The sequence below is a fragment of the Lutra lutra genome, chromosome 7 (assembly GCF_902655055.1).
Source record: "Lutra lutra chromosome 7, mLutLut1.2, whole genome shotgun sequence".
NCBI lineage: Eukaryota > Metazoa > Chordata > Mammalia > Carnivora > Mustelidae > Lutra > Lutra lutra.
In genome coordinates this window covers 145,838,069-145,859,275 of record NC_062284.1, presented here as the reverse complement: position 1 = coordinate 145,859,275, position 21,207 = coordinate 145,838,069, and the positions used below count along the sequence as shown (strand labels likewise).

Here is a 21,207-nt window from a genome sequence, read left to right as displayed (position 1 = left end):
CTCAGGGAGGGGGTCAGGGAGGGCTCAGGGAGGGGTCAGGGAGGGGCTCAGGGAGGGGGTCAGGGAGGGGTCAGGGAGGGGGTCAGGGAGGGCTCAGGGAGGGGTCAGGGAGGGGCTCAGGGAGGGCTCAGGGAGGGGTCAGGGAGGAATGGGGTGAGAGTCCCAGCCTGGCTGGAGGCCCTTCCTGCCGCCTGTCCATCACGGCTCTGTCCCCGCTCGCCTGCAAGGCTGGTCCCCGCAGGGCCAGCGGGCAGAAGGCAGGTCCCCTGCTGTCCTGAAGACGTGTCCCCAGTGGTCTGAGGCCCCGTCGCCCCGGGACCCTCGGAGGGCAGCGCACCCAGTGAGCTCAGAAGCCATTTTAACAACGGATGTGTCTTTTATTCACAAATAAAAGCCGTAGCAAGAGATTATCTACACATTTGTACAAAGGTCTGGGAGCCCCTAGAAAATGCACAAGGGTCGGAAAACAGAGCCCATTGTGACGGGGACACATACACGTTGGCGGGCGCCCTCCCGGCCTGCGCGTGGCAAAAAGACCCCCACGGACCCCCGCCCCACCGGGCGCCCCCCAGAAAGAGCTGGCCTGAGGGATACCTTCCGTAGAAAACCATAAAAACATAGATCATTTGTTTCCAAATTCCCACGGCAAATACTGCATTTATAGGCAAATGATATAAAAATATGAACCTAACAGAACCTTTACAAAACCCTTACCCCCCCGTTGTGTGTGTGTGTGTGTGTGTGTGTGTGTGTGTGTGTGGGTTGGTTTTGTTTTTTGCTTGTGGTTTTGGTAAGATTTCCTGCCGTAGAAGAAGGCGCCTTGTGGGCGCTGCCCTCTCTGTACCCTCAGGATAGAGCAGGTCCCGGGGGGAAGGGAACATGGGCCATACCCCCCCCGGAGGACCCCACACCCCACACGATCCACAGCAAGGACGCAGACTGTGGTCTGGTGACCCCCGGGGCCAGCTCTGCCAAGAGGAAACAGCTGTAAAGGAAGAGTCCTGCATCCTGACCCTTGGGCCAGCAGGGCCCAGAGCAGTCCTGCTACATGAAACTGCTTGGTTGGGAAGGGGCCCAGCCTGGCCCCGGACGGCCCCCTGCCGCTGCCCAGGCCATAGCCCGAGCACACCGTCTGCTGGTGTCTTGAGTCCTTAGCACCAAATGCAAAAAGAGAAAAGTCGATTCAAGGTTAAAGGCACTTGCGTTGCTGTCTGGGTGGTGACCATCTCATCTCTGGCACACTCGCTCACTCCCCCCTCCACCGTCCACTCTGCCTGGCCAACCCCTCCCTCATGCTCATCGCCTCAGAGCCCCCCACACTGGGCCGGCCCCTGGCCCTCCCCACCCTCATCCCTCCAACCCCCGCCACGTCCTCACTCCATCCCACGTGCCCTCCCCACGTCCCAGGACCCAGCCTCAGACGTCCACCTCCTGCGGCGCCGGCGGGCCGGCGGGGGAGGCCACGCTGATGTCGAAGCAGGTGACCATCATGACGTGGGCCTTGCACACATTCACGCACTGCTCCAAGGCGGCTGTGGCGTGCTCCAAGGCCGCCAAGTACTCTGCCGACTCGGGCTCCAGCTCTGGGTCCACCTCGACTGGGGAGGGACAGTGAGCAGTGGGTCAGGGGCCAAGGACAGGCGTCTCTCCCCGCCCAGCGTCTGGGTCCCTGTCTGGGCCAAGGTGAAGGAGGGTGGCCGGAGCTCTCGAGGGAAGCGCCTGGCTTAGGGATGGAGAGCAGGCGAGGCAAACCAGGGCAGGGGGCAGGGATCAGGGTCCTGCAAGCCCTGCCTCCCCGGGGCGGGGGACTCACACTGCTCCAGCCAGCGGCCGGGCTCCAGCATCAGCCGGCCCTGGGTCTCCGCCAGCTCCCCGCACAGCTGCTCGTGCTTGGCCTGTACCTCCCGCAGCCGCTGCTGCCTGCGTTCCGCCAGCCGAAGCCGGGCGCTGGCGCACACCAGACCCTGGGGAGCAAGGGGCAGGCAGGGGGCTCAGACCTATAGGACGACGGGGTCTCCCAGCGTCCCGGGCTTTGGCCGTGGCACCCTCCTCCAGCCTCCAGGCCCGGGCAGACCTACACTGGGGCCTCAAAGGAGGGCAGGGTCAGCCCCGGGTCCCCCACAGGTGAGGCTCACACCAGGCGCTCTCAGAGTAGCCTGCCAAGGCCTGCCTGGGACCCGGGCCCAGGACGAAGGGGCACAGCTGTGGGAGACCCTTCAGCAGGGCAGCTCCACGGGACAACAGTGGTGACCTCAGGTCCTCGCGGCCACCCACTTGGCCCAAGGTGGGCATCGGTGGCCACCACGGCTTCAGGGCTGGGAGGGCTGGTTCCTACCTTCTCCACGTCCTGGGAGGGCTTCGGGCAAGAGGGGAAGGCAAGCTCCGCTGGCCGCTGGGCCAACCCCCGGGGGCCCACCCTGCCATCCCAGGACCTCTCCGCACCAGCCCCTACCCCAGGCCCCAGCCCCTGCCGGCCCTGACCTCAGCCGGGTCCTCCCTCGGGGGCGGCCGGTGCCGCTGCAGGCGCTCCACGTCGTCAATCTCATATACCTTGATCTCGAAGGGCTCCTTCAGGGAGCCGGCCAGGGGCGGCGGCAGGTCCACCCACTGCCCAGGGAGGCCGGGCTTACGGCCCAGGGCAGTAGTGTCTGGCATGGGGGCCGGAATCAGCCGTCTCCGCTGTGGACCTGAAGCCGAGAGCCGAGGTGCTGGGTGAGCGGGGGTTGGGGCCCGATCCCAGGACTTAGCGCCTGGCCAGGGGCTCACCCAGAAACCCCCAGCCCTTACAGACCCCCTCTCGCCTGGACAGCTGCCCCAGCGGCCCCACACGGGGGCAGCCTCTTGGCCGGCCTCTCCTGGAGACAGCCCTCAACACCCCAGTCACACCGAGGCCCTGCTCACCATCCCCTACTCCCACCGCCCCCCTGGACCGGGTCCTCAGCCCTCCCGCCAGGCCCGCAGGCCCAAGTGGTGCCCCTGCCACATCTGCCGGGACATCCCTCCCTGCTCGCCGGCCCAGCCGGCGGCCACTCCCTCCGCCACGTGCACAGCAAGAAGCCGGCCCAACCCACCACCCCCCCCCACTGGCTGGGGGGCTCCCGGCCGCTGGACCTGAGCCCAAGGGACTCCAGGCCGGGTGCCCTACACCCAAGGCCTCCCCTGACCCCTATGCCCCACCGTGGTGACCTGCGACGCCGGCCCTCAGCAGCTCACTCCAACAGGGATGGCCCAAACCTCGGGGACAGCACGGGGGCAGAAGGGGGCCCAGTGGGGGTCGCACCCACACCCACCTGTGGGCCTCTTCTTGGGGGACCTGAGGCTGCGGGAGCGGGCACCCGGCGAGGCGGCCCCACTGTCACTCATGGAGTCGGGCGCGGACGATGCACTGCCGGTGGCCTCGCTGTCACGCAGCACGCTCTCGTAGCCGCTGCTACCGCCGCTGTGGTAGAAGAGCGCGGTGCGACCCATGGCAGGCGGGAGCTCTCCGCTCAGCACGCTGCTGTTATCGCTGCCGTGGCCGCTGCTGCAGCGCTGGGGCCGCCGCGGGGCCGTGACCTTGCTGTAGGGGGAGGGCAGCGCGGGGACAGCAGGTAGCCGTTCCTCCCCCACGTTCACGCCACTGTCGCTGCCGCTGTCCGAGTCCGCTGAGCCCCAGGAGGGGCCACCTCTCCCGGGGACACCACTGGCCGCCAGCTCGTTGACGCGGCTGTGGGCGGCCCGGAGCGCCTGTTTGGTGCCCATGATGGTACCCCGGCTGGCCTTGGCCCCGACACCAGGCACAGCCCGCGGGGCCACCCGGGAAGCCATCACGGGGCCGCCGGGGGTCCTGCCCACCGCTGGGGTCAGTGGCTTCACGGGAGCACACAAGGCCCTCGACCCACCCACTGCCGGACTGCGGCCCTTGCTCCCGCCGGCCGGGGGCTTGGGGGCCCCCACACCTTTGGCCGGGCTGCCCCTGCAGGCTGAAGCAGACCCAGGCATGGGGCTGGGGGGCGGAACACCCAACCTGGGCACAGCCCGGGCCCTCCCAGGAGCCTCCCTGGCCTTGCCGTGTGCAGGGCCTTCGCACCGCTCCAGAGAGCCGTGGGTGCTAGGCCGGCTTGCGGCTTCCACCTTGCCCGCCCGGGCCTTCAGGCTGGACGTGGCCCTGGTGACGGAGTGGTCAGCCCGGCTCCCGGCCCTGGCCTCCTCCTCCCCTCGGGGGAGGGCAGCAGCCGCAGCCCGGGTCAGGCCCCCGCCCTGGGGAGCAGCCAGGGCTGGGCTACTCTTCTGCTCCAGGCTGGACTTGCGCACAGGAGGGGCCGGGGGGGCCGCCCCCCCAGGCCTCGTGAAGAGGCTTCCCTTGGGAGCCACGCTCCGCTTGCTGCTGGGGGCAGCCTTTGGGTTGCCCAGACAGGCGGCCGCAGCCGCCAGGGAGTCCCTGCAGGATGCGGCGGGTGTGGTCACACCCAGCGTGGTGGCCCCCCTCCGCAGCAGGGGCATCTGGGCCACGGCCTCTGGCCTCTGGGCCGCTCCGGCTGCCACTTCACAGCCATCCACCACCCTCCGGGCACAAGCCAGCACTGGGGCTGGGCTGGGGGCCCTGCCGGCCGAGGGCCCCTGGCAGGGGCCACATTCGTCTGCCCGGAGCAGCCAGGGGTCCTCGAAGAGGCCTCCAGGGCCGGGTGGGCTCGGGGCCAGGCGAGTGCAGCCTGCACGACCAGCCGCTGAGGAAGTCCTCGGTTTCCGGGGCAGGCTGGAGTGGATCGTCTGTGCAGGGGCCGCCCCCCACGGGGATGCAGCTGGGGACTCCCTACCAGGTCGGCCAGGGGCTGCAGAAGCCACGTCCCCAGGGCGAGGACTCCGGGCCAGGCCAGGACTGTCTGGTCTGCCGTGCTCGGGGAACCGACAGCTGCCCTCATCTGGGGAGCCGCCCGGGACAGGGGTGCCCACGGGGTCTGACCCTGCTGGCGAGTCCCGGCCAGCCCGGAAGGTAGGCAGCGGCGCGGGGCTGCAGCGGTCGTCCATGCAGATGCTGACCTCGCTGAGCCAGGAACTGACCGAGGTGCCCTGGCTGCTCCCTGCCCAGCCCGCCCCCTCTGAGGGCCCGCCCGCAGCCTGTGCGGTGTAAGCGTCGAACTCGTCGTTGATGCTGCTGATGATGCTGACCGGCCTGGACCCCGAGGCCACGGCCTGCAGAGAGCAGTTGCTGCTGAAGCTGGCCAGGCTGCTGGGGCGGCCGGAGCCGGCCAGCGCCCCCAGAGACAGCTCCTCCACCACCGTGAACACCAGCTCGTCCTCACCATTGAGCTCCACGGGCTGCTGTAGTGTCACCGTGGTGGTCAGCAGGCCCCGCTCCAGACGGCGGCCGTGTGCAGGGGGCCGGGGGCTGCCCGCCTGCCCACTCCTGCCCACAGGGGGCGTCCTCACCACGCCGTCCGCGCTCCCTCCCCCCGGGTCCTCTGGCACTCTGCTGGCTTCCAGCTGCCGAGGAGGCGGAGGGGCCGGGCTGGGCAGTGGCCTCCTACCCCCGACCCCAGCAACCTTGTCCGGCACCAGCAGATCCCTCCGGTCGGCACCAGCCTTAGAGGGCTCCAGGGCACCCCGGCAGGCGTCTGGGGCGGGGCTGCCTCTAGGTGCTCCGGCCGCCAGAGGGGAGCCCGCCGCGTTCCTGGGAGCGGCGGCCTGGGGCGGTGAGGGCTTCCTGCCCCCGCAGGCCGGGCCAGCCTGGGCTGCACCGGGGACACCCAGGGCTCCAGAGGGGCCCTCGCTGCCGTCGATGCCCTCCAGCCGCTCCTGAAGCTCCGCGAAGGTGCTGCAGCGGAAGTGGTCGGCGTCCCTCGGGCCCTCGGAGGGCAGGCGGCGGCTGAGCGCCGGGATGATGGGCACGAAGTCGGGGGGGGCCTCGTCGTCAGTGAGCTCGCGGTCTGACAGTGCCGCCCCGCCGGGCCCCACATAGATGACCGTGTCGCAGGACTGCTCGCTGCTGGACGAGTAGTCGGGGTCTCCAGGCGAGCTGGAGGCCAGACGGCCGGGTTCCGAGGCCACGGAGCGGGAGTGGAAGGGTCGCAGGTGTGGGGGGCGGCGGGCACAGCCCTCCTCACAGGAGCTGTCCCCACCTGAGGAGCTGGACGCGTACTGGGGACAGAGTAGGCCTGCGTGAGCAGCCACCTTCCCCACCGCCTTATCCACCCATCCCAGCTGGGGAAAGGACACGATCCCGCGGAGGGCTGCCCAGGGAGCGCCCTGGCTGGCTCAGGAGGGACACAGGCCACCCCCAGCAGGTACACAGCAACCACAGGCCCCCTTGGGAGCGGTTCCAGTGCTGCCCTGGGTGCCAGGTGATTTGGGGCACAGCCCCCTGCCTTGTTCAGGGGCACACGGAGATGGGCGGCAGGCCCCCCACCATGCTGGGCAGGGGCCCTCACAGGGCCCTCAGGGAGCGGGAGGGGCAGGCAGGAGACAGAGCCAACCTTGACTTTCTTCCTGCGTAGCCGGTGGACGCGGGCAGCCAGCTGCACGGTGCTGAGTGTCTCAGCGTGGCGAGCAGGTGCGTCCGAGACGTGGGCGATCATGGTGGTACGGCAGCTGGGGGCGGCCAGGCACTCACGCAGCAGCAGGGTGAGCCTGTGCTCCCTGAGGGCAAGGGGTGCTCAGAGGCTGCAGGCCTGGGGAGGGGAGGTCAGGGCGGGAGGCTGGGCATGGGGGTGTGGCGGGGCAGAATGGAAGGAAGGAGGCAGGCCTCTCCCCAGGATGGGGTCATGCCTGGAGCCCAGGTCCAGCTCTGGCATCCAGCCCTTGGGCAGCCAGGCCCCAGGACTCAGGGGTCCAGGCACCCCGGATACACCTGCCGTGCTCTTGGCTAGCTCCTAGAGGACTACCTCGCCACCACCCGCCAAGGAGCCCACCGCTCACCTATAGGGCACGTGCTTGGCTCCGCTGACCAGGGCCAGGATGACACTGCCCAAGGCTGACAGAGGCAGACACGAGGATCCCCCGGGGGCCTCCCTGCCCCGGCCAGGCGCCCCCTCACACCCGTCCAGGTCGATGAGGTGCAGGCGGCTGCGGCCTCCAGACACTGAAAGCACAGGGCAGGAAGGTGGGGGAGCAGCCCCAGATGCCCCTGACCCCAGACCCCCAGGTCCCCCGACCCCCGGATCCCCGGGCTCCCCCAACCCCAGGCACCACAGGGAGGGCAGGCGGGGGTGCGCAAGCCGACACCTACTCCCGCCGCGGCCACACTTCTCCACGCGGTACTGGTAGACGTGCAGCGTGAAGACCAGGTGCGAGCCACAGCCGGGCCGGCGGGAGCCACGGGCCGCCAGTGCCGCGTCCAGGTACAGGGCGGCCTTCTCCGCCGTGGGCGCCCGAAGCTCACTCTGGTTTGGCAGCTGGGGAAGACAGTGCACAAGCTGGGACTCGGGCCTGCCTCCCGGAGACCGTCCTCACTGTCCCCCAGGACCCATGGCCCTGCCCCCCGCCCCGTGGCCGCGGGGCCGGTGGCGTACCTGAACCCCACACCCAGGGTCCTCCCGCAGGTACACGCCCGGGGACTGGGTGTCCTGGACGCTGCCGGAGGCCACCTCGGCCAGCAGGTCCCGCAGGCTCTCGTCGGGGCCGCACACCTCTGCCGCGGACACGCGCACTGAGAAGCGGGTGCCCGTCCTCTCCCTGCGCTCCTCGATGAGCCTGAAGAGCCAGGAAATGGCGCAGGGCACAATGCCCAGGCTCTGGGGCGAGCTGTCCTTCCCGATCATGGTGTAGGACTTGCCTGGGGGGCACATGGACGTGTCAGGGCCGCACACTCACCCTGACATGCCCTCAGAGCCCAGCCACGCCCAGCTGCCTCCCAGGTCCGACCTGGGGCCCTCAGGGCCAACCTGGGGACACTGAGACCAGGGTTCCCCTGCCTCCCAGGACTGCAGGGGGCTTTCTCTCCACGTGCCCCCACCCCCCCATCCTGGGCCCACCCACTGCCCGCATGGGATAACCCATTTCCCCCGTCCTGCCTGCAAAATGAGGCCCAGAGACTGCGGACAAGAACGATGGGGGATGCTTACCAAGGCTCGTGTGGCCGAAGGAAAAAATGCAGCCATCAGCCCCACTGACCACTGACTGGAGCACGTCAGCCACGGTCCCTGAGCAGACCTCAGCCTGTGAGAGGGGCACAGGGCACCAGGCTGGCACCAGGGTCACGGGGCCGACACCCAGCCTCCCACCATGCCTGCCCATCCCCATCCCATGCAGGCCGGCAGCTCAGAAGGCGGGCAGGCTGGCACACACAGACCCCAGCTCTCGGAGCTCTCCACGCACACACACGACACACATGGCGTGGGCCAGTCGGGCGCACAGCTCACACCGCCCTTGTGGGGGCAACCTGGGACACGGACCCCACCGCACCCCTGATGCTCACGTACACCCAGCAGACAGCAAACCCTGCTCCCAAAGCTTCCCCGGAGCCCACAGAAATCCAGCACTTCTGCAAATGGCCCGACAACAGCGCCAGGAGAAGGGTAGGAGGACCCCAGGCCCGAGCCAAGGAGGGTAACACACTGCAGGCCGGGCCCGGGCCACTGGGCCTCGCTCTTACCCCCTCCTTTTCCTCCCTGGGCACCAGAAGCAAGCGCAGGCCTGGCACCGGCCCCTGGGAGTGCCCGCCGCCCTCACCTGCTCCGAGTCCTGGGGGAAGACGGCGTCGAAGGCAAACATCTTGGGAGCCGCGGCGGAGGCTCGTCGGGGGCCCGAGCTGCCGGGGGGCCTGGCGGCCTGGTCGTACAGGGTCACCTGCTTCTTGTGTGGGTCCACCTTCAGGAAGGATGCGGACTCGGCGGAGGGCTGCGCCCCCCGCGCCGGCCAGACCCGCAGCATGACCTTCACCTGCAGGAGGCGGGCGGGAGGGAGCATCTGAGCGGCCGCCCACCCGCCCAGCGGCTGCTAATTACAGGCCAGGAAGAGCTCGCGCGAGCTGAGACAGCGGGCCAGGCCTCGGCACGGGGATCCCCACCGCAGGAATGCGGGTGCCTGCGTCCCAGCTCTGGCCACGGCAGGTCCCTTATGAGATCAGCCAGGCAGGCCGAAAGCGAGGCTCATTGGGAGGCGGCGCTAGCCTGGAGCAGGGCAGTCAGCAGAGAAGGCGGCGCCAGGATGGGGGAGCACAAGGGTGTGGTGGGGGGGCAGTGCATCCAGGAGCAGGGGGTGGGGGAGGACAGGGGGAGCACTGGGTTTGGGAGGACAGAATGAGAGAGAACAGGGCAGGAGAGGACAGGGGAGCAGGAGGTGGGGGAGGACAGCGTGGGGGAGGACGGGGGAGCACAGGTCGGAGAGGACAGTGTCGGGGAGAACGGGGGGAGCAGGAGGTGGAGAAGAACTAAAGTGAAGAAGGCTCCGGGCACCTCAGTGAACAGAGGACAAAAGTGTGGGATGGTACCCAAGGGCACCCCATCTGCCCTTGACCTGGGGTTCCTCCACACCCTCCGCTGCGTCTGAGGCAGAGCTGGAAGATAAGTGAGCTCAACCGGGAGGCACAGAGCTTTGGGGAACAGAAGCAGCCCCACACCCAGGGTGCAGCTCTTCCGGCTTCCCTAGCAGCCGGCCAGCCCGGCCAACCCCAGCCCAGGCCCACTGAGGCTTAAGGAGGGAGGAAACATGAGGACAAGTCGACTGTGACACCAGGTCATACAGCCTGAGAGTGGTTCTCCTCCAATCCCAGATCCCAAACCGAGGGCAGAGGGAGACGGGAAGCCAGAGGGGCGAGAAGAACAGGCCGCACAACACAGCCCCTAGTCCCAGCCAACAGGGACCCTTCTCGGAATGCTCCCAGGGGTGCGTTTCCCACCCCCTGGCCCCCCCTGCACCCCCATCCCCCAACCTCAGCTGACAGCTCCGCCCCCAGGCCCGTTGGGCCTCTGCCTCCTCCACAGAGCCCCTCCAGCCCACTCCCCAGGCCAACCGGGAGCCCTGACACCCTGACACCAACGCCTGATGGGAGGAACAAAGGCACACAAGGGGGATGGCCTAGGGGACCAGGGCTCTGACCCCAGAGCCAGCTAGGGAGCCCAACTCAAACCCCAGGCACGGCGACATCCGGGGCCAGGGGGAAGGACACACATGGTGGTCCTCCCGGAGGGAGAGCTCAGCTCTGACAGGGAGAGCTGGAGACACTGAGGCCTGACCAGGGGGCGCAGGTCAGGGAGCACAGGGGACAGAACAGGGCCTTAGCCTGGGGGCCCAGGTCGGGGACCAAGCAGCCTCTGCTCACTTGTGACCCTAAAATACAAAAACAGACACAAAAGTGTGCCCCCCGCCCCCCACCCCTGTGCCAGGTCTGCAGAAGACAGGCATCCCCATGGCCGGACCACCGGCCCCAACACCCTCGAGGGAACAGAGGCTCAGCAGGGAGGGGGGCTGGGACCTAGACACACGCGCCCAGCACGCTGTGCTGCAGACACCCCGAAACCCGCATGGAGAAGAACCAGCCCGAGCTGCATCTTCTGCCCGGCTCCGGGGGAGCCCCCTGACCCAGAGGAGCCCCGGGGCTCTAGGGCCCCTCCAGGGAGGGACACCAGACGCCACGTTCTGCTGAAGGACACCACCTTCCGCCCCCCGATGAAACCTTCGATTTCTCCACTACAGCATAAATCAAATTACCAGACTCATTTCAGAGCCAATATTTTTCACGGGTTTAATTGTAAGTGACAGATACGTAACGCCAGCGAAATTGGTTTACTGTGGGTAGTTCGCACCAGGCCCATCTCCTCCCCTTCAGCACGTGGCAAACTGACATGCAAAATCGCTCCTGGAAGGAGGGGTCGCTCTCGGGGGAGAAGCCTAAGAAACGCTTTCCCGCCGCACTCCCCGAACCTGGGGGAGAATCGATTCTTTTATTCCCCACGACAGGAACAAAACTACTTCATTTCCAAAGGCTGCCACGAAGCAGGCAAAATGTGCACTTCCCGGTAATTTCTGGCAATTTTTTTTTCAGCATGAACTCCCAGCCACTTCAGGAGCCACATGGGTTATGCGGATTGGAGGGGGTTCCTGGGGGGCTGAGGAGGGGCTGCCGCAGCGCAGAAACGGCCGGTGGTGCTAGGAGCCAGCCACGAGTCCCCACGCAGGGACCCCAGCCTGTGGCGAGGGGCAGGGCGGCCCCCCGCGGGCCACCCGTCCTAGCTGAAAGCACGGGCCATTGTCTGTAAGGATCCTCTCGTTCAGGAAGTGACAGGGTCTTTGCAGGAGACAAGGGCGGCTGAGTCTCTCCCCCAAGTGTTCAGATATTACAAAGCAGCGCTGAATGGCTCTGAGGTAGGGAAAAACACGTTTTGCATAAAAAAGGGCTTCCACTCCTAAGGGGGGAGGGGCCCACGCCGCACCCACAGAAAGGATGTCTCTTTTAATACCGCGAGATGATGAATTACCTTAAGTAGGACATTAATGTCAGAAACCGAGCGCAATCTAACTTCTTTTCTGTGATGATATGAAATGCCTTTCAGGAGGCATTTCTGACTGTGACATTCGCGCAAATAACATCCAGGGAGCCAGAGAGAGGGGCACAGGCTGGAGGGGGTGGGCAGCGGGTGGGCTGCTGGCCAGGGGCTCCCTGTATGGAGGGACTGGGGAGGGGGAGGGGACGGGGCTAGTCTACCATGGAGAAAAGGGAGGAGCCCCCAGCCCCAAATACTTGGGTGGAGACCCGGCCCCAGGAGGAGGTGGCCCAGTGCTGGAGACAAGCGGCCCACCCCCACCCACCCCTGCTTTCAGACAGATGGTCCAGACCCGCCAAGTGGGCAGGCCAAGGTCAGAGCCAGGCCCCGGAGCTGCTGGAGCCCCTCCCCTGCAGCCACTCTGCCCTGTCCAGCTGAGTGTGCCCACCACGGCCAGGCACTTCCACGACCTGGCGGGCGGAGAGTCCCTCCTCTAGCAAGCTCCCAGGGACACTGACCCCATGAGGCTTGGCTGGGGCTGTAGGCTCTGAGTCTCATGAGGGCTTGGGGATGACAAGGTAAGAAAAGGCTTCCAGAAGGAGCAGCCTGGCAGAGTCACCATGAGACTGGGGGGTGTGGCTCAGGCCTGGGGCCCCTCACGGTAACCAGGAGCCCAAGGCCCTGGAGGCCAGTCCCAGGCAGGGTGGGGCGGGTCTGCTGGGGAGAGCCTGAACCCAGCCAACCACCTCTGCGGGGGGTTAGCCTCTGGGCGCTGGAGAGGCTGCGGGTGTGGGGTGCCAGGGTGCCGGGGTGTGGGCGGGTGGGCCCAGGGTGGGCCCACCCCAACCCCCAACCACCCTCAGGGGTGTACCTCAGAGTGGCCCATGGGAGCAGTGTGGGTAGAAAGTCAGGAAAAAGCTCAGGGTGCGCTTTCGGGCAGGGTCCGTCCTCCTGCCCAAGCTGTGGGGCGTGCCTCGGCCCCCCGCCCCCCATGGGCACAGAGAACGCCCCTCAAAACAGGCTCACACAACCTATGCACGCGGGACCCTGAATGAGGCCAGGGTGCAGTTACAAGCGACCAGACGGGGCCCAGACAGAAACCTAGTCCCGGCAAAAGGCCACAGGAGCCAGGGGTCGGAGCCAGGGGCCAGCCAGCTGTTCCAAGGCAAAGCCCTTCCCTGCACCCCCCCAGACTCCATTTCCCCGCCTGAACCAGATGATCACACGTTGGCCTGGAGGGGTCCCATCACTTCCCTGGAGCCCCACCCCAGGGCAGCATGCCAACAGACACAGAGAATGGGGGTCCCCAGGGGTCAGAGCCCAACCCCAGTCCCGGGGAGCCCTGGCTGTCCCACCCCAATGAGACCAGCACGAGCCCCTGGAACCTCCACCCATTTCCTGAAGCCCCACCACAGTCTCTGAGGCTCCTGTCGGGACCTGAGCTTCCAAGGTGGACCTGGGCCTCAGTCTCCCTGTCTGCACCCCACGTCGTCCAACCTGGGAGAAGGACACAGGATCCCTCCACACCCAGCACCCTCCCAGCACCTCCTCGGACACCCCGGCTTCATCCCACCCCCAAGCCCCCGGGGTCACCCCCACATCAGCAGTGGGTCTACCTTTCCGATGCTGCCGGGGTTGTCCTTAACCTTGGAGGCGGCCCTGAGCAAGCAGGGGGGCGTGGGGGGAGGCCACAGCTGCAGGACCCCGCTGAAGTCCGTGGGGTACGGGGAGGCACTGCGGGCAGCTGGGGCCGGCGGTGGATGAGGTTTCTTGCGTTTGGAGACCAGGCTGAGCTTCTGGGCAGCCCTGAGGAGGGGAGGAGAGGGACCAGGTGGGGCCCTCGGTGCTATCCTGGGCGCCTGCCCTGCCCCAGGTCGGCCCCACAGCCACATCCCTGCCAGGCCAGGCGGCAGACGCCCCTCCCCTCCCTCCACCCTACCCTGAGCGCACCTTCCTCCCACCAGCCTCAATCGGTCCTGGGGCGCAACCCAGCAGCTGCTGCGGGGTGGGGGGCTGGCTGGAGCGTGCTGGGGTCAGCTCCTCCCAGGCTGTGCGACCCAGGCATGGTGACCTGCTCTCTGTGCCTCAGTCTCCCCACCGCTAGCACATGCTGACACGACCAGCACAGGCGCCTGTGTGCGGCCCTGAGAAGCCAAGGCATCCAAGGAACCCTAGGCCATGCCGGGCCGAGCCAGGAGAAGCTCCAAGAAACCCACTTCCCCTGATCCCGTGGCCCGCAGGCCCCACCCCACCGCCCTCTCCTCTGCGACCCTCCGGGTCCTGCCCACAATCCTCCGGCCCCACACTCAGCCTGGCACTGGAACCCACCAGCCCCACAGCGTCCCCAGGGGACCCACAGTCCTCCCCCAGACCCCAGGGTCTTCCTTGACCCCAGAGAGGCTCCCGGCGCACCTGTGAGAGGCACGGTTCCGGAGTCCCAGGACGCCCTCCCACACACACACACACACACAGGCACACACGCGTGCCCACCACGGGCCCACCACACCCTGGGCCATGGCTCCCACGGACCCTCCTGCCAGGCTCTCCCCGCCGCAGCTCCTGTAGCCGGCCAGCCTTGTCTCCGGGCCCCAAGGGAGAGCCGGCCCAGTGTCGGAGCACCCACCCTCCACCAAGGGCCCCCCCAGCCTCTAGCACAGGGGACACCAGGGGACACAGATGGGCCCGGGGCCATATTCGTACTCCACTCCCACTGCCTGGAGGGCCTGGCCTCAGTCGCCCCGTTCCCGCGGGCGGGGGCCCCCAGAGAGAGAAGAGATAGGGATGCGATCCGAGCCCCCGGCTGACGCCCCCAACACCCACCTGCACCTCCATCCGGCTCCCTGCGGGGCCCGCTGCCACCCAAAGCCCTACCTCCGAAACACGCCCACTGCAGGGCCTGCCCACGCGAGGCCGCCCAGCCCTCAGCAAGGCTCCCGCTCCACGGTCTGCAGCCAGCATCTTGCTCAGCTTAACTAGGAGCTGTCTTCGAAGAGCCCCCGGGGACGGCGTTCCTCCGAGCAGGGCGTCGTGGCGGGAAATAAAAGTAATTTCCGATGGGGCGGACCCGTAACAGAGCGGGGGCGGGGCGCCGGTGGGCGCCCGGGGTGGGGGTCTGCAGGCAGGGCCCACCCCAGCAGGAGCCCCAGCAACTCGGGGTGCGGGAGCCCTGAGCTGGGGTGCTTGGTCTCTCCGGCCACAAGCCCGCACAGCCTGATTCCCACCTACTTGTAAACCTCAAAACTGCGTGCAAGGAAAAAACCCTTGTTCCCCCTCTGCCTGCCTGAGAGTCACCCAGCAGACCGGGGGCCGAGTGGCGGCGGAGAGCGTTCCCTGGGCGCGGGATGAGGCGTAGGAGCGAGTGGACGGCAGGAGCAGCTCCAAGAAGGCCACAGGAGCGGCCACAACCCAAACGGCCACGGGACCGACCCTGCGGGCTGTGCAGGGGGCTGTGGGAGCCTAGGGCTCCTCCGCCCTGACTGCCGCCCAGCCTCAACGCCCGTCCTGGACCCCAAGCACCCTGGGCTACGCCACAGCCTCCTGCCAACCGCCCCATGGGAAGGAGCTGTAGCCCCGACCCGGAGAAGGAGCCCCCAGCAGGCAGCCCGGCCCCCTGCCTCACACTGCCCCGGGGACGGGACCGCCTGGGAGGGTGGAACTCCACAGGCGCAAGCACGGCCTGGGGAACTAGGCTGAGCCTACAAAGGTCAACCAGGCCCCAGGGACTCACTTCCTCTTCTGTAAATGGAAGTGCCATGGGGCCTGTTCCCAGGATTTGGGGAAAGGGCAGCACCAAGGGGCCGCCCAGCCCCAGCATGCATGGGAGGGCGTCAGCCAGGCCCTCAAGCCGATTGGACAGATCAGCTGACGGCCTCAGCCAAGACATCCCCCCGTCCCCCCCCCACCCCCGTCCCCACCCCTCCATCCCCGACAGCCCTCCCTGGGTCGGGCAGGGTCAGCCTGGGCCCTGCAGCTGTGTGAGCGCATAACCGGAAGCCTCCAGGGGACGTAGACCTGTGGCTGACGGGCAAGGCCAGAGCAACTTCGGTCAGAGCCTCCAGTCTGCAAAGGCCACCACCAAAGGGCAGAGCTTTGCCTAGTGGGTCCCTCAGCAGGCCATGAGGGCTCTGCCCCTTCCGTGACCCTCTCAAGAGCCAGGGGTCTGCAGCACAGACCTTGGCACATGCGGGCCACCCTCAGGGCCCTAGCACTGCGGCGTGGGGACATGTCCTTCCCCACTGGACACATCCCAGTCATGCCTGGACAGAGGTGGGGCCTCACCTTCTGAGGACCCACCAGCCCTGGGAGTCTGGAATATTACAGGCCAGGCGTCTCCACCCTGCAGTCTGATCTAACCCAGGGCACCCCCTCCTCCCTCCCCAGCCCTGTGGTCAGCCCCCGAGAGAGCTGAGGAGCTGTGCCCTGGCCGGCCCGGCCCTCCAGGTCCTGCTCTCACAGGCTCGTCCCAGCAGGCATGACTCAAAGGCCTGTGGCTGCATTAACAAGGGGCCCAGACTGCGCACTCGCCTTTGATGGAATCCAGGCCCCTGGTAACTACTGGTACAATCCCAGCAGCTGCACCTCAGTCCATAGGCCTGGACAGGCAAGGGGGGGGCCTCTGGGGGCCAGGCTGGCCCTCGCACTTCTGGGCCTGCAGCCTTCTGGAGGCCCAGACCTGGTTTCTGAGCAGTGAAGTCACAGGGAACAGGGGGTGGTGATTTTGGGCCTCACAGAGCACCACACCCAGGCCTAGGACAGCCTGGGGGCCCAGGGTGGGACCTGCAGGGGGGAGGAGGAACAGGAGGTGAGACTGGCAGGGGAGTGTAGGCAAGTCTGAGTGGCCGGAAGAGAAGCCGGACAAACAGCAAATTCACCCCTCAGAAGACCCTCTTTGAGGAAGCCCGCCCTGATGCCCCCACGCTGGGCTTCGGCAGAACCTCTGCCTCCTGCTACTACAGGAACCAGTCCCTGTTCTGTGACACCAGACACAAGTTCCTGAGGCTGTGTCCACCCACCAGGCAGGGTCTCCCAAGGGCAGGAGTTTGCCAAGCCCAAGGCAACACGGGGAGCTCAGGATGCCCTGACATGGCCTGGGGGCGTGGGTGAGCAAGAGGGTGTCAGTGGGCCAGTGAATGCGTGAGTGAGTGCATGGGAACACAGATCAGTGGGTGCCTAGGTCAGTGGGGGCGTGGGTCGGCAGGTATGTGGGTCAGTGGATGTGGGGTTGCATGGAGGAGGGGGTGCATGGAGGAGCAGGGGTGCGGGTGAGCGGGTGCGCAGGTGAGCAGGTGCATGGAGGAGCAAGGGCGCAGGTGAACAGGTGCGAGGAGGAGCAGGGGCGCAGGTGAGCGGGTGCGAGAAGGAGCAGGGGCGCGGGTGAGCGGGTGCGCGGGTGAGCAGGTGCATGGAGGAGCAGGGCACAGGTGAGCGGGTGCGAGGAGGAGCAGGGGCGCGGGTGAGCGGGTGCAAGGAGGAGCGGGGGTACAGGTAAGCGGGTGCGTGGAAGAGCAGGGGCGCGGGTGAGCGGGTGCGAGGAGGAGCAGGGGTGCGTGCAGGTGAGCGGGTGCATGGAGGAGCAGGGGTGCAGGTGAGCGGGTGTGAGGAGGAGCAGGGGCATGGGTGAGCGGGTGCGTGGAGGAGCAGGGGCGCGGGTGAGCGGGTGCATGGAGGAGCAGGGGTGCGTGCAGGTGAGCGGGTGCATGGAGGAGCAGGGGCGCAGGTGAGCGGGTGTGAGGAGGAGCAGGGGCATGGGTGAGCGGGTGCGTGGAGGAGCAGGGGCGCGGGTGAGCGGGTGCGAGGAGGAGCAGGGGTGCGTGCAGGTGAGCGGGTGCATGGAGGAGCAGGGGTGCAGGTGAGCGGGTGCAAGGAGCAGGGGTGCAGGTGAGCGGGTGCACGGAGAGGTGGGTGTGCGGTGAACAGATGAACGGGTGTGCAGGTGAGCAAATGGATGAATGAATGAGAGAGTGGCTGGGGGATGGGCACCTACGACACCCCCCAGGGAGTAATTTGCCTTTTTACAAACAAGAAGTGCCTCTTCCCAACAGAAGGTGGTTTCTGGGGCAGTTGGCCTTGATGGCAAGGCCCTTACCTATGGGAAGGTCTGGGGACTGCTGACACGGAGAGCGTTGGGCGTGGCCAACCCAGAGCTTCTTAACTGGGGAGGAGGCTGGTGGCCCCGGCCACGCCCCACCCACCCAGCATCCATCCCATGGGGAACTGCCACCCACAGGTGCCAAGAGCCCCCAGATCTGCCCACAGGGTGCCCAGAGATGCAGGGCTGCCAAGAGGACCTAGACCGCTGACACCAGGGATCAAGGTCCCCATAGCCAGACCCCTCCTACCATGGCTGGCGTTCCTCGCAAACCCTGGGAACCTCACCCAGAGACTGAGGCTTCCTCCACCTGAGCCCTCCCGCTCTGGGGGCCCCGGGCAGCACCCCTCTGGTTCCGGACCTCTGCTGGGTGCCGGGCCGGACATTCCATGGGCCAGGCGTCCAGGCAGACACCACGGAGGGGGCTCCATGGGGGCTGCACCTGGGATGAGGGAGCAGCTCTGAGTGCAGCGGGCGGTCCTGGCACCTGAAGGAAACCTCACCCCTCCCCCTCCCGGCCCCTCCCCAGGAGACCCCAGCCATTCTTCCAAAGCCTCTACATTCAGGAATTTGGGAGGGGGTCCCCAAAAAGGTCAAAGCGACCACTAATGGAGACATCTTGGAGGAGGACAGCCTTCGAGTTGGGAGCAGGAGGGCTCAGGAAGGGGAGTCAAGGTCACGAAATCCTCTAGAAAAAATGTAATTCTGGCCACCCGCGCCATGTAGCCCGGCCTTCTCAGAACTCTGGTCGGGTCGGCACACGGAGCTCCTACCACAGCCGTGGCCACCATGCCTGAATGGCCCGGCAGGCCCCGCTGAGGGAGGCAGGTGAGGGGTGCGGGGTGCGCAGCCTCAGCCCCGCTCTGTGGCCCATGAGCATGAATGAGGTCCTGGACACCCAGCCCCCATGCAACCACACTCCACCTCGCTTTCCCCACACTGGGGTGAGGAGCTCAGAGGTCGTGGGAAGGCCTGAGGCCAGGTGGGGACCCGCAGGTGGTGCTCCAGGAACAAAGGGAACCCACACGCCCAACCTCCACCCTGTTCTGCCTCCCCCTGGCAAACGCCAGGCTCCTACGCAGCCCTCCAAGTCCACCTCCGTGGCCCCAGCAGCATGGACAGCACTCGGCTCTGTCATTTCCCATGCCAAGCTGCCATCAAAGCTATCTCCATACACACCCATGCCAGCTGGCCAAGGGGCAGGGCATGGGCTGGGCTCAGCTCTGTCCCTAAGGAGCCTGGCAAGGGGCAGAGGTGGGAGCACAGAACACGCAGCCCCGTGCATGCCTGAGTCCCCCACGGGGTGCGATCTCTCAGGGACCCTAGACTAGCCCCTTCTCTGAGCCACAGTCTCTCCACCACACGGGCGCTCCCATCCCACCCTGTGCTTAAGGGTCCTGAGACCCCAAAGCGCGGGCAGTCTCTGACCCGAGTCCGGCGAAAGCTCTGGATGGCATTCCCCACCAGACACTCCCCCCGCCCCCAGCTGGGCCCATGACTCTTCTAGAAGCTGCTAGATTCAGGGCCGTCCAACAGGCTGGAAGTAATGGCAGCCGGCACTGCGCACGCCTCCCGCCCCTTCAGGAAACTTGCCTCCCGCCGTCCCCAGCACTTGTTTCTATGGTAACTTCCCAAGGTCAGCAGCAGCCTTGCTCCCAGGGAGACAAAAGGCAGCCAGCACCTGCTTGGCAGGCTCAGGGTTACTAATGAGCCAGTGTGGCCCCCAGAACTGGGGACCGCCAGGGCCAGTCTTCCTTCCCAGAAGGTGGAAAATCCTCAGGCAGGTGGGAGCGCAGAGCGCGGCCACCACGGACAGCCCTAGAGACGGAGGTGAACCCCGGAGGGTCCTTTACCGCTCTGCCCTTCTCCTGCCCTTCACAGGGACCCCCAAGCCAGGGGCAGAGCCCCCACCAGCCCCACAGCCAGAGCGCTCACCAGCCGGAGACACAGCACCACTCACCCCCCAGGCAAACCCACAGCCCATGCTGATAAGGTGCCCGGCTCCCGCTGCCGCACATGATTCATGGACAAGTTTATCAGTGCCCGCCAGGGCTGCTAATGGGACAGTGACCCGCGGCTGGGCCTGCCATTACCGTTCATTACCACCATTATATCCTGTAAGCCGCAGGCCTCCACACAGGATGAGAGCCCGGCCTCCTGTCTGCAGAACCCCAGCGCCCTGCCGGGAGGGGTGACAGTCCCCAGGGACAGCGGGCAGGGAAGAGAGCCCTGCTCCCACCACACTTCTCTCCCCCGCCGCTGCCGGGCCTGGGCTGCCCCAGCCCACATCCCCTGGACCTGGGGCCCCCGGGAACCACACCCAGGGCTCTGGTCCCATGCACACACCAGCGCTTGGGCGGGACAGGACTACACGGCTCCTGGAGCTGATTCTAACCACAGCAACCGTGCCGGCCGCCAGCACCCTGCAGCCTGGAACACTCCAGGATCCCGCCCTCCAGGACACCCTCCCTAGCTCTCCCCAAAGTCCTCCATCACCCCAGGACCCTCCCGCAAGCCCTGTCCCGCCCCCGTGCTCCCGGACTGAAATCTGCAGCCCCAGCCCACATGGGGCCCAGCCCACACCCCAGGACACCCAGGGCTGAGCCTCCTCGGACATCAAGTCGCTGCCCTTTGCCGTAACTCTGAAGAAAGCACTGTCTGACAACAGAGTAAACTGAGGCACAGACGGGTTGTGAGACTTGCCCGCGGTCACCCAGCTCAGGAGGGGCAGGGACTCGATTCGCATCCTGTCCGTGGTGGCATCCCATCCCCGGGGCTGAGAGGTGTCCGCTGCCCATGGCCGCTGACACGGTGCCCGGTGCCAGTGGTCCCCCCGTCCGCCCCCATCTGCCCCACCAGGCAGCAGCCAGGCCGCCCTTCTCGTGGGTAAGGCCCGTGGGCCACAGGGGCCGGCAGCCGAGGTCCCCCGCCCACAGGGCTCGCGGCCCCAAGCCAGACCCAGGCCCCCCTAGAAGCCGCGGAGAACGTACCTAATGAAGAAGGAGGCGGCCGCTGACGGGCCCGGGGAGCCCCCCGCCGGGGTGCCCGGGGCCGGGGTGACCAGCGCCGTCGTGCAGGCCCCGCTGAGGCCCCACGTCTTCGACACACCGTCCGAGCCCAAGCTGGGGGCGCCATCCCGGACCGAGTCCGCCACCGCCACGGCAGCCACCGCCGCTTCAGCCTGGCGGGAAGGAGGGAGCCCGCTGAGGAACGCACATGTGCTGGGGAGCCCGAGCCGCATGCCCTGGAGCCCCGGCAGGCGCCCCAGGGCCCCGCGCTCACGCGACCTGCCAGCCAGCAGGGCCCGTGCAGCAGACACGGACACGCACGCGCCCCCCCTCCAGGGCCAGACTTGCCAGCCCCTCCCACATCGGGTTCCAGAAACGCCGTGGGCACAGTGGTCGGGACAGATGGATGGGGAGGCCCACGCCCTCAGCCCCGGGCCAGCCACCTGCAAGCGCCCCGAGGCACGAGCGGGGAAGAGGCCACAATAAATATTCGTCACAGGCACTCACCGCCCGTGTATGGTAACGTACGATGTCCCGGTCATCTGAAATGCTACTCTGGCATTTCCAACTAATTAGCTAAAATAAATTCTAGAAAGGGAGACAGCCCCGTAAGGAAGCAGAAATGTAACCGAATGATCCCTACGTCCGCGCCGACAAACCCGAGGTCTGGCTACCGCGTGTACCGCGTTCGTGAGCGCTTATTGGGCCCCGG

The 21,207-nt window shown here is 67.0% G+C and overlaps 1 protein-coding gene across 8 annotated transcripts in view; it reads right to left on the bottom strand.

The window, feature by feature from the left end:
- Nucleotides 1-371: 371 nt before the first annotated feature.
- Nucleotides 372-21,207, bottom strand: part of KIF26A (kinesin family member 26A) — a 54,638-nt gene continuing 33,802 nt past the window's right edge. For 7 of the 8 annotated variants that reach the window (XM_047737442.1, XM_047737441.1, XM_047737437.1 and 4 more), the window contains 13 exons: nt 20,478-20,668; nt 13,016-13,205; nt 8,647-8,856; nt 8,040-8,133; nt 7,488-7,750; nt 7,205-7,370; nt 6,895-7,057; nt 6,453-6,615; nt 3,291-6,117; nt 2,482-2,687; nt 2,336-2,356; nt 1,814-1,964; nt 372-1,598 (listed from right to left, as the gene is read on the bottom strand). In XM_047737442.1, coding sequence (XP_047593398.1) covers nt 1,417-1,598; nt 1,814-1,964; nt 2,336-2,356; nt 2,482-2,687; nt 3,291-6,117; nt 6,453-6,615; nt 6,895-7,057; nt 7,205-7,370; nt 7,488-7,750; nt 8,040-8,133; nt 8,647-8,856; nt 13,016-13,205; nt 20,478-20,668 — 4,827 coding nt within the window. In that variant the 3' untranslated portion in view covers nt 372-1,416. The remainder of the gene's footprint in view (nt 1,599-1,813; nt 1,965-2,335; nt 2,357-2,481; nt 2,688-3,290; nt 6,118-6,452; nt 6,616-6,894; nt 7,058-7,204; nt 7,371-7,487; nt 7,751-8,039; nt 8,134-8,646; nt 8,857-13,015; nt 13,206-20,477; nt 20,669-21,207) is intronic. The other variant, XM_047737438.1, reaches the window with a different exon arrangement.